This window comes from Tetrao urogallus, assembly GCF_951394365.1.
Source record: "Tetrao urogallus genome assembly, chromosome: 10".
Lineage (NCBI taxonomy): Eukaryota > Metazoa > Chordata > Aves > Galliformes > Phasianidae > Tetrao > Tetrao urogallus.
In genome coordinates this window covers 17,482,354-17,499,709 of record NC_136823.1, presented here as the reverse complement: position 1 = coordinate 17,499,709, position 17,356 = coordinate 17,482,354, and the positions used below count along the sequence as shown (strand labels likewise).

The following is a 17,356-nucleotide window of genomic DNA, read 5'->3' as shown; positions in this document are numbered from 1 at the left end:
ATAAGCAATTTAATATGTTAGTAGTCCAGGAGCACTGCAAGACAGCTGCAGTGTCACACAGCAGAAGTCAAACTGAAAAGGAGGTTGAGAAGAAATACAGGGCCAGGACTGGGGAGCTTTTTTCATTGTAGCATTAGTGAACACAAAATGAAGCAATCAATTCAATGCTGAATGCCTGAGTGCAAATTGGTCGTAGGTTATTTGTTGTTTGTTTTTTTTTTTTAATCTCCAAAAGTGTTATTAATACAAATAGAAATTATTAGGGAAAACAACACGGATCTAATGAGCATCACCCACTCTGTAGTTGGCATTTCAAGTAAGGGAAAGAACTGTATGTTAAATCCAATACATTCAATAGTCAATACTCTTCAAGCCCTGAAAAGTGCATCTCTTGACTCCTGGAGAGGGAAAACATTTTCCAGTGGGAAAAAGCCAATTTGTTGATTTAAAGCTTGCTTACTTTTCCCAAAAAGCACATCACTCAATAAAGCTAGGAGTGCTGGATTGGGTGAAGGAGAAGGGATTTCTGACTAAGTCAACAAAATCAGGTCAACAAATAGACCAATAGAGAGACTGCTCATCTAAGGCACGGGAAACTTTTGTTCAAACCCATTTTCTGCCTCATTTGGCACAACAATAAAATCTGGGTCTCCAATACCCCAGTTGGGTGCCATAATCACTGGCCTTTCCAGTCAGCTTCTGTAGCCAATAATTAGCTAATTATACAAAAAGATATCAATTCCCACCAGGAGACAGTGAAAAATCATCATCTTGGAGTCAATAGCAGGTAGTGCAGGCATTCCTTTCAGCACAGGCCCAAATGCCCACTTTGGTCCCTACTGAGGGAAGCAGCGCTGTGAACCCCAATGTCTTGTATAACTTTAAAACCTATTTGAACAATGAGGAGTTTTGAGGCTCCTTGGGTTTTCTACACTGTTTCATTTCACTTTGTTCAAAACTTTGATGTTCCCTCAATGCATAACTGGCTTTGAACCCTTCAAGTTTTACGAGAGAGGAAAATTCAATTTTCATAACAAATTCCTCAGTCAAATCTCCTGACAAATATATTTACTTGCTGGTGCCCCATCGGTCTCAAAGACTAGAAAAATGATTGCTTCTGAAAGGAGATTTATTAAGGCTCAGAAGCTAATATCACTTTAGGCTTTGGCTCTTGCACATCAGTTTTCAGTACATACATGGAAGAAATGTCTGGCTTTCTTTTCTGCTGTGCTGCTCTGTTTTAATTGGTGGATATTCCAGAATCAATCACTACTGATTTGTGGCTGATCTCAGAAACTATCACCATCAAATTAAGCTAGGAACTACCACAGAAGATTAACTGTGTCACAAAAGTGACACAAGATGGAGTTACCAAAGCAGCACATGGACGCTGTAAAATTTACAACCAATTGATCTCCTTGCAGCAATACCACTGAAACTGTCACGTCAGTCCTACACGCAATTCCCCACATACAGACATAATGAGAGAGGCCAGAGAATCCAGAGTGGCTCTAGTGCTACATCTCACATATCCACAACGCAGGGGAGAATGTTATTTAATGGCTCTGAGAAAGGCTTGCTCAAGTACCAGTGGGAGGACACTCACAACACAGGCAATCAAGGTGTGAAATAGCCACAGGGAAGATGACAAACTGCACACCTGACTTCAGTTATGGAAACATCTTCTAAAAGCCCACATCGATATATAAAGCTCCCAAAACAGTAGCGGGAAAGACTTCATTGCTAAAGTATTGTTTCCTGCCAAGGCTGTATCTTGACTGATGTACAGCATTCAAAAACCAGAATCACAGTGCTGTGGCAGTGTATAAACCATGGAAATGAAAGATTATCTGTTTCCAGAGTCATCTGTATAAGGAACCAGTCTCTCTTTAATCCCCGGGGTGACTCAAAGTTTAATGACCTAACTGCACTTGAGATTAGGCTGAAATACCAGTGACAAATTAGGCTGGCTGAAAGAAATTTCAGAACAGAGGCTGGGTCAGTCCCTCCTACTTATCTGTTCAGAATATGCAGCAGAGACATGAAAAGCAAATATAAAATCCGAATTTGAGTTAAGCTGCACACAGAAGTTTAGCACCTGACTCTCAGCACTCTGGTGCAAGCATGACTGCTGCAGGTTTATTCAGACACCTGTTAGCACACTCTTTGTTTCTGTCCTAATGCTAACAGCTGTGATGACTTTGTACAATTACAACTGTACTGAGGATGAGAATTTATACCAGATAGAGAATGGAGTGCATTTAGCCTGGTGTTTTACATGTTCCTGGGAAAAGCACTGAGAAGACAAACTGAAGGCAAAAGATTTCTGTAAGTAGCTGTAGAAGTCCTTGGTACTGGTACTTGGTACTTGGTACTGGCTGTACCTGGTTCCTGTCATTAACTGGTTTAAAATGGGAGCTGATTCATTATTTTAAGTCAGCAATTAATATATATTTTGCAAAACCACTGTAGGAAAACATCACTATGCACGAGGTCTCCTTTTATAACTTTCTCTGTAGTCATTGTTGGAGATGTGTCCTGGATGCACAGTTGTATCATGGATATACCAAAATCCCTAAAAGATATAAGGGTAATGAATAATAGAAATAATCACTTAAATTCTATACCCTGGAAATTCCTAGCTCATCAGATGCTTTGATTAGGAGCTAAACAATTTGTTATACACATGTATGGCACGACACATCAAAGAATCTTAAACATCACTTAAAATCACCAACCAATGAGTACAGCTAGAGCAGCTTCCTGTATTCAACTCAGTGCATCAACTGCTATTCTGGTCCATGCTGTAAATGCATTAGTTAAATCTGTAATTTCCACTGCAACCTTTGAACTGTTTATCAGATATTACCTGCTTTTGTAATGGATTTTTTTAATTGCTTCATTACACTGAAAAAGTTAGGAAGCCTGACTGTCAGGAAGTCTGGGGATGTCAGGCCCCTTGCTCTCAAAGAAACAATTGTCTCTCAAGCAGACAATTTTATGTGTAGGCTCTGTTTCCACCCTCAGAACTTTGGTCTTTTAGAGCAAAGGCTTTAGAAATACTGAGCATAAATTTTAACTGTTTGCCATGAAGAGTCTTTTACACTACAGTTAATTAAAGAAGTTTAAACCCTACTTCTCCTTCTTCTGGCATTGGGCCTGCTCAGTAGTTTGAGCAACAGACTCCCTGAATACAGGAGGAAAGGAACAGAGGTCTGTGTTCTCACCACTACATCCATCTTCATTTTGCATGTATCCTGTAACAATTTAGACTTTGTAAATGATACAAAAATGCAGATTATTCTCACAGCCAACTCTTCCTCCTTCTCCTTAATGTCATCATATACAGAGGAGGTGGGGTATTTTCATTATGTAGGTGACATTTAATGATCATTCCTCCTGACGTTGCTAATGCTTTCCTGGAACGACTACTCTGAGTAAACACTCTTTTGTTCTCTTTTTCAGCAGCAACTTTACTTTCCTTACAAACCTGGCATTATACTTCTGTACAATAAAATTTAATTTATGAAAAAAAACCCTATCCTAGTCTGTCTTGCTGTTTTCTTCTTTACTTCATTGGCACAGCAACTTGCCAAGCAGCTTACATTTTACTTGAATACAGCTGGCAAAGCACTGCCACCTCTGCATCATTATCATGAATACATGTAGTGATCTCATATGTACCAGTCACTGCTTCAAAACTTGTGGGTGAATAGAGTAATTTATCCCAAAGTCTTCTGTGTCTGATTGCCTAATTTGCAGCAGTTCTGTGCACCAGCAGATCTCTTTCATTTCAGCAGAGCTATAGACTATCCAGCGCTTCAGAAAATGAAAGGTGTCTTCTGTGATCCCTGAATCCTGATTTAATTCACAGCATCTACGTTATACAGTTAAAGAAATAGAGGCAGAAGTATATGAATTCAAGTAAATGCCCTACTGTCATTTAGAGGGTTCTCAAATTTTCCTCTTCTAATTTCATGTTTTCCTATACTGAGTTTATGACCAATATTGCCTTTCTCTTCCTCAGTTTCTCTGAAAAGACAAGTTCCCAAATTTCTTGATATGAAGCCATCATAAGAACATTGTCCTGGCCAATGCCCAGCTAGATGACCTCCTGCTTTTATCAGTCAATTTTGTTCACATCCACAACCCCAGTCCTGAAAGCCACCTCATTTTCCCCCTGCCTTCCTCTGTGCTAACAATGGAAATACTCATTTCTATGATCAGTAATTTTCATAACTACATCACAGTTTTGAGAGCTCATTTTCCATTCAACTCCAGAACTTTATATTCTTCCCTTGAGTATTTAATACTACACCCTGAATGCTACTGACACCAGGCTAATGAACTTATGGTTGATTGGATCACCACCCCCCTTGAGTTTCCAAACACTTGCATTGTTTGCTGTTTCACAACAATAAGCTGCTATTTCTCCCATCCTCCCTCTGACTTCACATTCCATGCTCTGAGATGGAGACCATCCTGTCTGCCCAATTTCTGGGCACTCAGCCCCACAGTAACCAGGCTGGAATATTATAGGCTTATGACTCTAAGCAGCATTTACCTTCCAATAAATATTTGGAAAGTGAAAGTATGATTCTTAATTCTTTATCAAATACACTTCTCTTGTATTAGAAATAACGCTAACTGAAAAGTTGCCCCCCTTTTTTTAAAAAACATTTTCCTGGCCTTAGATTCAAACCATCTTTGTTTTCACATGCATTTCTATTCACTGCCCACCATATTTTTAATTTTTCAAATATTTCTTGCACTACTACTTATGTCACTTTTTTTTTTTTTCTTCTTCTCATTTCTGCCATTTGTTTTCCCTCTACAAACATTTCAATATGCTAATGATGTACTGGTATCCTCTCTCAAACCAATTATTTCTGTCCAGATTAGGCAGAGAATTTTATCATGCGGCAATTACCATCAAGAGCTCTACTTTCTTCTTCACAGAAAAAGAAAAGTATTAGAAGTGGAAGCATCACAAGAGATAGCAGAGGCTTTAAGCAAATACAGATCAGAATAGAATCCTGATGGGTTTCATGAAACAGGCAAAGAAAGCAAACTATAAAGGCATTTAAATAGCCAAGTCGAAACAAATAATCGTTTTCTGTCACTGGACATTCGGTTCCCCTGGGATGGTTATTAGAAAGTTTATATTAATTTATCCACTAGCCACTTGAGGCCAAGTGTAGCTCAGAAAGCAGAAGTAAACAATAAATGTTTTCCAGACTAATTTATCTGGGAAAACAGATGTGCGATTTACCCCACTGTTTTTGTATTAAGTGAAGATGGTGAGGAGCATCACTTGGAAACACGTAAGACGAATGGTGTGGTCTGAATCTCCTGCATTCAGATTTTATTGTTCAGATTTCTGGTCTCAAAAATTGGAATGAAATAAAATCAGTTCAGAGGGCACAAAGTTTTCTTTTGGGCATCCACTGATTTACGAACACTATTTCAAAAGTTTTTTTTACATGAGGTATAATGAAAGTGAAGCAAAAGCCCTTACTTGGAACAATGAGTTCAATTTCTTTTGACATGGCAGTTCCCAGCACATTGGATGCATAGCAACGGTATTTCCCTTGAAAATTGGTGATGATTCCATGGTTCTGAATCACAAATGTCCCAGAGTTGTTACGTGTGATTATTCTGGGATCAGATAACAGATCAAATGGTTTTCCATCCTTTGTCCAGTTGAAACTGAAAAATAAAACAACAATTACAAAGGAATGGCCACAGTATAGAGAATACAAAAAGCAGTGGAAATTATGGTTCCAACACTGCGGTGTCAAAACAAAAGAAAAACGAAACTATATAAAAGGAGGCGATGGTAAAATGAATGCTGTGCTGCTATAATTTGTGCTAGCTATTGAGCTATTGAGCATGTCTGCTATTGGACAGTTCACTTTTGGACAACTGCCTGTGACACAGAATAAGAACAGAGAGCTTAACAAAAGGCCAATAAATGAGAGATGCCACCTGTGAAAACGAGAGCCACACACTGGAAGGAATTACAGGTCTCCAAAAAAAGCTCTGTTTGCAGGACAGTTGGGACTTTTGGCAGGCTCTACATGAGGTACCACTGTAGAATCCAGGAGAACATGAGCAAGTCTGCTCAGAAATGAAACCTCTCCCAACAAGAAAAAGGCACGTTGCTATCTATTCACAGAGAGAGCGAAGAATTTCAACTAGCAGAGCTGAATGGTTTAAATGGAAACAAAGCTTAACCTTGCCTTGCAATTCTGAGCGGGTTCCTGGACATCTGCTATTCCTTTCCCCCTCAAAAAAGGAATAATGTTTGGCAAAGGCTAAAAGCCAACTCAATTTCTGCTTGCTTCTCCAGGTGAAAGCAGTACTTACGTGGGCTGTGGGTTTCCACTGGCTTCACATTTAATTGTAAAGTTCTCATCAAAAGGGTAGGCAACCTGGGTTTCAGATTGCTCCTTGATTGTTGGAAGCTGTGCAACTGAACACAAAGAGACAGCAGATTAAATCCTCTTTCAAGCATAGCTGTGCACAGCTCAGGGCCTTTCTTTCAACAAGACAATGTCAGGATTACCTCACTGCTGCAAACTGTGAGGCTTGCCTTAAATAAGGGATGATTATCATCACCCTCCTGACATCGACAACACTTTGCTCCCCAAATCTGTACATGTCTATAGACTCACGGGTGCAGATATACACAAAGTCACAAACTTCTGTCTTAATTCTGGATAAAATTACAAGGAAGACCATTGACTGCAAAGATGAGAAAGCACCCTGCAGGACAGAAGTGCCACGAGCAGTCACACAGTTACACAGTGATTTTTCACTATCTTTTTTTTTTCTAAGGGAATTAAAAGTGTCGCAAATATCAGTGTAACAAAGCCACAGAAGGAAAGAGGTGCCCTGCCATGTAGCTGGGGATAATGGGATGGTCACATCCTTATAGGCAGACAGAAAGAAAATTAACATCGTCTTTGGTTTCTCTCCAAAGTCCAGGAAGCTCAGAGCTGAAGCAAATGATACCATACCATATGGTTTCAAAGCTGAGCAATTTCAGGCCCACCAGCTTCACTGATCAGACACAATTCCTTTTTATTAAAACATAAAGACCTTCATTAAAACACAGTAAGGGCTGGATGACTCCCCTGTGTAGGTACTTAAAGCCAGTGGTTGCCCAGACAGTTTGGCCTGCACTTCGCAGTCCCAGCTCTGCTTCTGCTTTACTTCAGCACAGGGAGTCACTTCCATCTCCTTCACTGATAAACAAGTTCAGGTAGCTTTATGAAAACGTGCTAAAACCCTGCTTAATTGCCTTAATCCTCTGCAACCAGGGCTGCTCACAGCAGGTACCCACACTGCCAATGTCCTGCTCTGAAGCTGCTGCACTCAAAAGCCTGCTGAGACCCTACAGTTCTTTTTCCATCAGTATAATTCATTCAAAACCCAATATGGTTGAATTTTGTTTTGCTTCATCCCCAGAAAGCAAACTGTAGTGTGTAATCCTCCTGGCCACCCAGGCAGTGGAGTCCACTGGCCACCACTGGGTTGTCCCACATGGGCCTTATCTCTTTGAATGCACACCAACCATGTAGAATAGGCAGCTTGAACATCCCAGCCAGCCAGAGCTGGTGCTCCCCAGGGTGGGGTGCACGGCATAGGAGATTCTTCTCTGGGGATTCATGTGCATTCCAAGACATACACCTGCTCTTTCTCGAGGTGAGACGGAGGGTTGGAGACAAGTAAACACAGTTTCATGTACATCAAAGAAGCTTCAGGGAGACTCAGAGCCAAAATAATGGATTTTTGTGAAGGACAGATCTGACCCCTCAGAGCTAAGCAGTGCGTTGGATCTTGAACATCAGGTAGATGTTATTAGACAAGTTTACTGCTGCATCCAAACAAGTCTAAACAAAGTGCTTCACGTTTTTATCACTTCCAAATTTCCCAAAGGCCATGTTCTGGCAGAATTAAATTCAAAATGGAACAACTGAAAGTAGGATTTAATACTTTTTTCTTCAGGGAAAGGGAAAAAATGGAAAAAAAAAAATAAAAGCAAGCATGCCAAAACAAAACAGCAAAGTGTTCAGTAAATAGCTACAACTCACCTGATAACGGTATTTCAATAGCAGCTGCCAAACTCAGTACAAAGAAAAACAGGCATATGGTGATCCTCTTTGTGCTTAATAGCATCTCCATCACTCTTCTGTAAACAAGGAGTCCAAACAGAACGAGATATACCTTATGCTTCCTCTCACCATCAATTCAAATCAGATGTAAGATGGGAAACTGGGAGCCTAGCAAGGAGAAGAAACAGCCATATTAGCGGGTATTAACTTGGCTCTAATGAGGTTACTAAATTAAAGCAGTGCTTCAGGATTTGCAGCTAAATTGCATGAAAGTACTGTTTCCACTCCCCTCTCCATCTCCTGGCTAGAGGAAGGTCCTATATTAAACCTCTAAAGTAAAATACATGCAAAAAGTAAAAATCAATTACAGAACAAAAGCATAATTATTTTTTGCTTTGCAATTAAAGTAGGAATAGCTTAAAATATGATATATTTGTAATTATTCCAGTTCATAAGTTTTTCTAATGAGAACTGTGTAAGTTGGAAAGTAATGTAACAGAGCTAATGAGAGAAATTTAGTAATTTAGTACATTAATGACCTTACTCATAAATCTCATACATCTTTTTATCTTTTATTTATGTCTTAAAAAAACATAAAAAGGACATTTAGTCCAATTTAGTTCATTAATAAGGAGCAGAGCACGAAACATTGCCTTTTACTCCATTATCCCAGAACTGCTGCACGTAGGCTTTTACACATTCCATTACACGTCCTCAGCACTGCATTACAAGGTAAAAACGTCAGGCACCAGCCAAAAGGAGGAAAAATCTGTGCTAATGAGAGCTTAGGTGCCACTCACAGGGGAGTAAAGGAGAGGGCTCCACAAGTGTGGGTGTATGAAGGATTTCAGTCACCAGCACCACTTGCAAATATCAGCGAAGTATTAACAAGTGTAAGGTATGCATCGTACTGCCCATCTGCTAACACAGTACTTACAGCACATCTACCTCAAGAAATTCAGATTTCAGCTGTCAGGATCGTTTTGCAGGAGCAGTGTCCACTACTGGGAACTTTTATTCACTCAACTCATGAAACCTTCCTGGAAATCAACGTCCTCGAGACTAAAATCCCTGGTTTAAGATTGAAATTGGCCAGTGAGGGGACAAGAGACAGACATGATAATCCCATAAGCCTCATTTGTGTAGAAATGAGGCTAAAAGACAGATGTCATACAGATATCTTAGGCACTGAACTCTCCCTGGTGGAAGATGCTGGCTGACCTGCTCAGTGCCATGCTCATCAGAGAGGGACAGCACAGAGGGACATGGGGATGGAGACCCTCTGACTGCAGATCAGCAACCAGCAGCAGCACACTGGTTTGAGGCAGAACATAATCAGCTCAGCTGCATTCCTTCTGGTCTCAGTCTGCAAGCAAGAGGCCTTTCCACAGTTCAGGCTTCTAAGATCCTTATTCCATGTCCCAGGTGCCAACACATGGTGGCTGCACAGCCTCTGCCCATACCTACCAATGGATCCACAGCCACATGGATGCTCTGGCAGCACACTCCCCAGCCACACACTTGAACTTCAGGTTCAAACATCCCCCAGGCTCTCCCATCCATCCCAGCCTTGAGCTCTGCCACGTACCCAAACTTCAGGCAGTGCAACACTTCACTTCTACAACCATTCAACTCCAAACCGAAATTTCTCATCTCATGCCAGATCCCAGCAAATGAACAATTTAGCTACTGAAGTAATTTGGAGCAATAATTGAGGTGGCTGCACAAGAACTTGGCAGCAAAGAGCAGGTTTCGGTCTCAGCAGTGCCAAAGCACAGCGCTCTCCTGGGGCCCAATGTGTGCCAGATAAAAACCTGCAGAATCTTGACCCTAGTAAAAACAACGACTCAGCAGGGAGCTGGAGCAGCCCCACAGCTTGCTCTGGATACTTGTTTTTTTTTCCCCAGGAATCCCAAATTCTCCTCAGTTCTCCTCAGGAGTTGTCCAAAGCATCCCTTGCACCCGGGTGGCAAAGACAACAGCAGAAAACCTTTCCTTGGCGCAATGATCAGGAGTGCCACAATGAACAGTACACTTAGGATCCCTTCTCCTCCTTTTTCCTCTTCCCCCTCCACCCCCGTTCTTCTCTTCTCTCAGCCTCAGGCTTAAGCCAACTAATTTGAATTCACCACAAATACTTATCTGCAGTTCCCTACCTGCAATTCATTATTTACTGCGCTGTTTGGTTAATAGTAAATACTGATTGCTCTAAAGACAGACCATTTGTTTGTTTAATGAGCTGCCTATTATTTACAGTGAGCAGATCTTTCAAAATATCAGCATTTCTAAGGAGTGATGCAGTTCCAGATAATTTCTATGTATACCACCACTTCCAAAACATGCTATACAAACATTGGACGGCTAAACAGGGAAAAAAATTAAATTGTCATTTTTTTCCTCATAAACCTCGTGAACAGTTTTCCCTACATGTAATTACTGCATTAAAATTGCTCATCAACAGTAGCAGAATGACAGCCAAAAATCCCAGATTAGAGATCTACTGCTTCCAAGAGAAATTACATCGTACTGTTAAATATGGAATCAATCTCAGCTATTTGGTTCTCTCAAGCTACGCAAGATTTGGCTCCTGTATAATTTCTGTATGGCACAAATATTAATGAAAGCTCTGAATTCCCACAGCTTAATATTGCTGTGTTTCTGAGCTGACCTTTTCATTAGCTAGAATCAGATTTAATTTCTCAGTGACACATATATTTCAAGACTGTTAAATAAAAGCTGTTGGTAATTAGAAGTCTCGGCCTTCAGGGTGGCCCCAGTGACACAACAGAAAAACAAAACTCTGGAAAATAATAAAAAAAATCTTTCCTGGTATGAGAAATGAAAGTTTTTATTTAATTAGATCATATGTTGCAAGATAAATGACCGTACAGCACAGAAGTTTAATTAAGCAGTCTCACTTTTGGATTTAATCACAGAAGAATAAAATCCCAGCCCTGGACAAAGACAGGGAAGCACACTGCTCTGCTCCACGCTCAGCTTCCTCAGCACCGCTGCTCCGGAGCTGTTAGAGCACAGCTCAGTGCCAGCACCTCCTCTACCTCCCCATTTCCTTTATGACCTCCCACCAGTTTGGAAATGCCACCTTCCATCACCCGCAGCACCACTTAAATCCCAGTGGCTGGAAGAGAAAAATTCTGCATTTTCCACGCCCTGGGCAGGAACACCTCACTGCTTCACTAATTAGCTAAGAAAGGTTGATATTTATGCCAGTGAGGCCTTAAACGTAATGCTACAGCTGCAATATTTAGGCAGCTGTTGTCTGTTTTTTCCTCCTGAAAACAGATAAAATAGCACCAAAAATAATGACAAAGCACCACCACCTGTGATCATTTATGTTTGGAAAAGATGAGAAGGAACATTCACAGGGACCCATCATTTCACTCTGAGTGCTGATGTCACGCATAGCTTTTTCCCCTAAAAAGCACACACAGCAGTGAGAAGATAACCTTCACTTGACTCCATCCCTATTGCCTATTTTTGGAACTTGCTGCTTTCTCCGGAAAGCAGTCCATATGCAAATGCTGGAGATGATTAAAGTAATCATCCAAATCAGAAAGGTGCCCTTCCTTCTGCAGGGAAACATTTCCCAAGCAGGTATGAGGCTGCAGCACACAGTCACGACACGGCCTTGCTCCCAGGAGGCTTGGTGAGATGAGCCTATGCACCATGCACCTTGCTAAGGATTTTGTCAACATTTTTGGACTGCACAGGTCTAAGTTTCCAGTGTGGTTAGGCAAGATTTCAGTATTATTTCAGCAAATTCATGTTTTGAACGTGATTTTAACCATTGTGCCTTAGTTTTGTGATCTATCAGTTTTTAGGTCTTTCAATCTCAAGAAAACACAAAGCTATCACTAGAAATGTGATAGATTGCATATAAAGGATAAAGAAATACGCGTGCAAGGCTGTGAAATGTACTCCTGCAGTGCAAGCAGCAGTAAGACTGCTGATCCAATAACCAGTGTAAGTAGCATAACTAATTTCCCTGGGATGAGGCTTTAAGAAACAAATAAGGGTTCAGGGAGCCCAAACCTTGCCTGGTTTGCAGGAGGAGAAGGCCAGCAGACGTGATGTCACCACCAGGCAGGCAGACACCAGCATAGCTGCTGCCTATCCCCAAGGCAAGGCCTGCTACCCCCAGCTGTGACACACAATTCATCCTTGGGCTGATTATGTGGAAACTCATTTTATGCAATTTCTGTCTGCAAGCTCCACAGGTTGGAAAGGGCAATATGTGCATCACCTGTCCTGCTGCCTTCCCATGGGGAAACACAGCAGCACCAGCAATCCAGTTCTGAACACATTGCCTATCTGCTTCCAGCAAAATCCTAAAATGCAATCCTGAGACCTCAGTACCTCTCATCCCATGTTGTTCTCAAGCCATTTACAAGCTCTAGGAGTAGTTAATGTTGTCTCTTGGCCAACACTCTCTCTGTGTAAGGATCCAGCTAGCAGGTCTGATTTAATTTGTCCTGTGCATCTCACTACTGGAGCACCATACCACTGCATCACAGGGTACCAGCACCATCTTTCTTAAAGCCTTGCACACGTTATATACAGAGTGCCTGAAAAGCACAGAAACAGTGCTTCTAATCAGTACACATGATCTGCTCATTGGTAGCTGCTTGCCAGCATGAAGCTTTGTTCTTCAAGGCAACTAAGAATGTGAGCTCTAGCTGCCACTGGAGCTGTCTGCCAGAATCACTGCCTTGTGCTCACGTCTTCCTACCCTCTAACATCAGCAACCTGGACATGCAACACAGACTTTTATGGACCACCATAAAAACATTCCTCTCGTGGGCTGCAGAACGGCCCTCGTTATTTTAGGCACTTAGAACCAAGAAAATACAGAAAATTAACAGTTATGAGCTGAGGGACCCAGAGGAGCAGAGCTGGACAGGGACCTGCAAGGGGCACAAACTCAGCTTGTGGGGACACCAGGGCAATCCTTCTTTGAGTAGGAACCAATCTGAACCTTCACACTCCATTTCTTCCAGCTCCTTGTTCTACTGTGGCAGCAATCTTTTTTTCTACTTTTTTTTTTCAGGGGAATATCTGGATTTATGATGGTGTACTTGAGCTGTACAAACCCCATCCTGCAACATAAATTGCTCTCGTAAGTGCTTTGCAAACTTCTGAGAGATATACAATGATTTAATTAGCAAGGCTTTATGTTATCTAAAGTTAAAGTAGAAATAAAAATACCCTACTGCAATTTCAGATTATATTTCTCCATTGCACTATACAGCACAATTTACATAACACATGTATCAAGCACCATAAAATAAGGTGCTTGGCTTTATACACGCACAGCTTTACAGATGCAACCACAATCCAACCCCATGCACATGCTGCATCACTTTTCTTAAAAGCAAGGCCATTCAGTTCTCATTAACCATTGGAACCAGAGACTTCCCCAGCCCCAGCAGGTGATGCAGTGCAGGAGAGACAAGCACAACAGCCAGCTAAAAATTCAACTACTCTCAGAGGCTTTTGCCATTCTTTTTTTCTTTCCTCTTGACATACTGCACCCCCTAGATGAGTTGCCTATATTTCTGGCTGAAACTAGTTTTACATTAATTGAAATTTTCATCAGCAATTAGCATTTCAGCTCATAGGTCAAGCATGAAGCACAAAATAAAGTACGGCAGCAGCGGGGCTGAATGACTGGAAAGGACAGCGCGTCAACCATGCACCAAGGGAATGAAAGCTGGTTGCAGTTTGTTTTCAGATCAGACTGCCAACGACAGCCTCCTTTAGTGGAGGTGATGCAAATCCTCCTGATTGCAAAAGGAACTTGCACAGCAACAGCACTTTCTTCTTTTGTATGCTCATTCTCACTGTTTCAAAGCAGAAAACAATAGGAAAATCGTGAGCTTTCTCATGAATCACCTTACAGTGAAGCAATACCTCCTGGAGGAGCCTCACCTTGATGCCCAGCTCTCAGCAGTGCTGGCCACAGCTCAGGGCTGGGTTTGCTTCAGAGTTCCCTGTGCTCAAAGCATGGTGACAACATGAACGGGAAAAAGGGTATAACTGCAAGCAAACTACCCCTACAAACAGCAGTAAACAGCTATTGTTCCTAAAGGCAAACTAAGTGGAAGTTGAAACAAGCCTCTTTTCGCACCCTATATTCCTGTATCCTCCTCCATCTTGCTAGAAATTAAAGTACAACATCAATAAGCATCCATTTGGAAGGGAAAACTCTGCCCGAATTCTGTTAAGTTGCATGAAATTGGAAAGAGAATCTTAATGTTCAACATCAGCCTCGCAAAACTGTGGCCTTCATTACCCATTCTGCCCATAACACAATATTCCTCAGAACAAGTGTGACTTCTGCTCACCAGCCTGTCTGCAGACATCGTGTACTAATCAATTACATGCGCATGGGGAAAAAGCGCTTTCCACGTTGTGTACGTGAAAACTGCGCCATACACTTTGCACAGAGCCTCTATATAGCACCACAGGTTGTCCTTTTTTCTTTAGAAAAAAATGAAGAAGTCACAAATTCTGTTGGTCACGTTGTTTTTCCATCTCATTTGTATGGCACACTTGGACAGATCCACCTCATTACTCTGCCGTCCTCGCCCGTAACTCACATCCCGTTACGCACCATAGAAATGCTGATCAGAAAACAGCTCAGAAAGCTGCAGAGAAGAGTCACTTATTAAAAAGCCAAGCATTGCATGAGGCCTTTCATGCACTTCACTTTCCAATGCCTCTGACCTGTCTCCTGCCTCCTTTGTGCTCCCCTGCAGCTCTCTCTGAGCCTATACACATCCCTGGAGCACAGGAAACCCCCGAGCTGAGCTGCTGCTCTTATTTGGTCAGCAAATGCAGGAAAGGAACAAATCTTCCAGCTACTGCATTCTGCTTTATTCCACTCTGCAGAACAGTCAGTGGGGGCCTTCCTCATTAGATCCAGCTGGAGCTGCAGGTGACACACTGCTGCAGTAATACTTCCATAACCCATGGATACCCCACACTGCAAACAGGCACTAATGGCTGGTAAAGGCATTGCAATGGGAAACTGAAAACTGCTTTTGCAATTACAGCCCATGCCCTTTGAGCTTTTCCCTCCTCTCTACTCCTTCTCTTTTTATTTAGCTGCAGTTATTTAAAGCCCAGATTTCTGTTTAAGCAGCTGCCACAACCAGGCAGCCCAAGCAGCTCTTCTAATTAAATATTTGCTGCTGTGCAAGTTTTCTCTCCCCTTCCTGCTGTCCTCCTGGACAACGTTTGCTCCTGCAGAGATAACAGGTCACCTGAGCACCCTAAGTCCCATGGCTGAAGCATCCCAAATGATGCAATGCCTCCATGAAAATTAATTTTATGATAAGCACCTTGTCATTTGCTATCAAAGAGAGCCATCAATAATAAGGAAAAGAAATAAAACTTGCTTGGATTTAATAATCATTATTAAATTATGTCATTTACATAATTAGACTTCAGTAATAACTACTGACTATGGCATCTCTCTTCTATGACATGGAAAATTGGCACAGTGCTTCACAAAGCGATAAAATGATTTTTTTCTTCTATTCCCTCTCTCATCTATAACTGCAAGCGTTAAGTTGACCAGGTAAGTGATGCCAGACCACAACAGCTACTGAGGTCCGCATACAGGATGGGAATGGAGATGGGTATCACAATGTGAAGAGAAAAATTGTTGAGAAATCTGAATTTCAAGTGGCTTTCTCAGACATTTGGAGTTCGTCCTTAGCCTGTAGAGCAGGATCCTGGGCACAGCCAGCTGCAGCAGCACCATGGGATGCTGTGTGCCCTCAGCCAGCAGCAGCGCACAATGGATTTCCCCTCCCACCTGCACTCCCAGCAGAGCATCTCACAAACTGCACAGGGTTGAACACACACCACCAGGGCTGAATTGCCTGGGGGGAAGGCAGCTGGTGGCAGGGGGGTCACACAGCAGAGCTGTCCTGACTCATCCCTACGTCGTCCATGCAGACTTGAAACAGCAGAGTCAACTTGGTGTGAACCCCGCATTCCTCTATCTGACACTACTTGACATCTGAAATAGAACAGGAAAAGGAATAATAATTAAATGCTTGTTGAGAGTGGATGTTCGCAGCTCTCTTGCATGCAGACATGAGAGCGGGTTGGAGCTGAAGGGGTGCAGCACTGTGGAACTGTACAGATCAACACAAGACTCGGATAATGAAAAGGAGATGGAGAGAGAGAGATTTGGGAAAGCAGGAAGCAGCAAGAAGAGTACATGAGGAAATTGGAGCAGACACCAACAAGCATGGTACAGCCATGTGGGGCCATGAAGCAGCTGCTATCAGATGTAGATGAGAGAGGGAACAGCTCCTAGGAGAGCACTGATGCTGTCAGAGCAGCGGGGATGCAGATGAGCTCAGGTTGGTGCTGGGCAGAGACAGACAGGGCAGGGAGAACACATGCTGATGAAGCAGAATGCACTGGGGAGGGAATAAAAACAGCACCGGGTCCCTGAGCACCAAGTGAGGAATGGGAGATGCTGTGGTGGTGACAGCAGCTGCAGTGATGGGAGAGCAGCATGGAAAGCACAGTGCCCATGGGGAGGGATGGAGGGGGGGGATAGAAACTGCTTGATCTCTTCCAGTGCAAATTTATTGCAGAAATACTAATAGGAGCAAGCAAACTTCACCTGTATTTATTTATACATATAAAATACACACACACAGACACACAGACACACAAGAACCAAGTGGTTCATTTGCATCAGTGCATGTGTACAGGAGGACTCTCATCTGCACCACACTGTGTGCTCTGAGGTCAGGAGAGATACGCCTGGCTGACATCACCTCCACAGGCATAAACCAACAAACAAACAAACCTGACCTTCTGTCTCTGTAGGAAACAAATTGAATTCTGCTTGTGTGCACCAAATCTCTTTCCCAGCCTTTCCAGTTAATGGAAGAGATTGGTAAAGCAAAGCAGGGCTGAGGTTAGAACCAGACAAGAAAACCTTGATGAGGTAGGGCATGGTATTATAGCGATATATATATATATATACATATATATATATATATATGGGTTTAAAAATGTTTCCAAATATCTGCAATTCAGTGCTTCCAGAGAGAAACAGAAAAAGGCAATGCCTGAAATGCCTCTCTTCTCTAATTCTTTCTCCAGTAAAGTGCAATCCACTGGCAGCAGGCAAATAAATGCAAACAAACAAAGAATTCTAAGGGACAGACTCTCATCTCCAACTG

At 42.1% G+C, this 17,356-nt stretch overlaps 1 protein-coding gene across 1 annotated transcript in view; it reads right to left on the bottom strand.

Annotated features, from left to right (window-relative positions):
• CHL1 (cell adhesion molecule L1 like) overlaps positions 1–8,190 on the bottom strand; it is a gene marked incomplete at both ends in the record, with an annotated part of 44,229 nt that extends 36,039 nt beyond the window's left edge. Inside the window, 3 exons of the mRNA XM_079540341.1 lie at positions 5,519–5,709; positions 6,370–6,475; positions 8,100–8,190. Coding sequence (XP_079396467.1) covers positions 5,519–5,709; positions 6,370–6,475; positions 8,100–8,190 — 388 coding nt within the window. The remainder of the gene's footprint in view (positions 1–5,518; positions 5,710–6,369; positions 6,476–8,099) is intronic.
• Between the last annotated feature and the right edge of the window lie 9,166 nt (positions 8,191–17,356).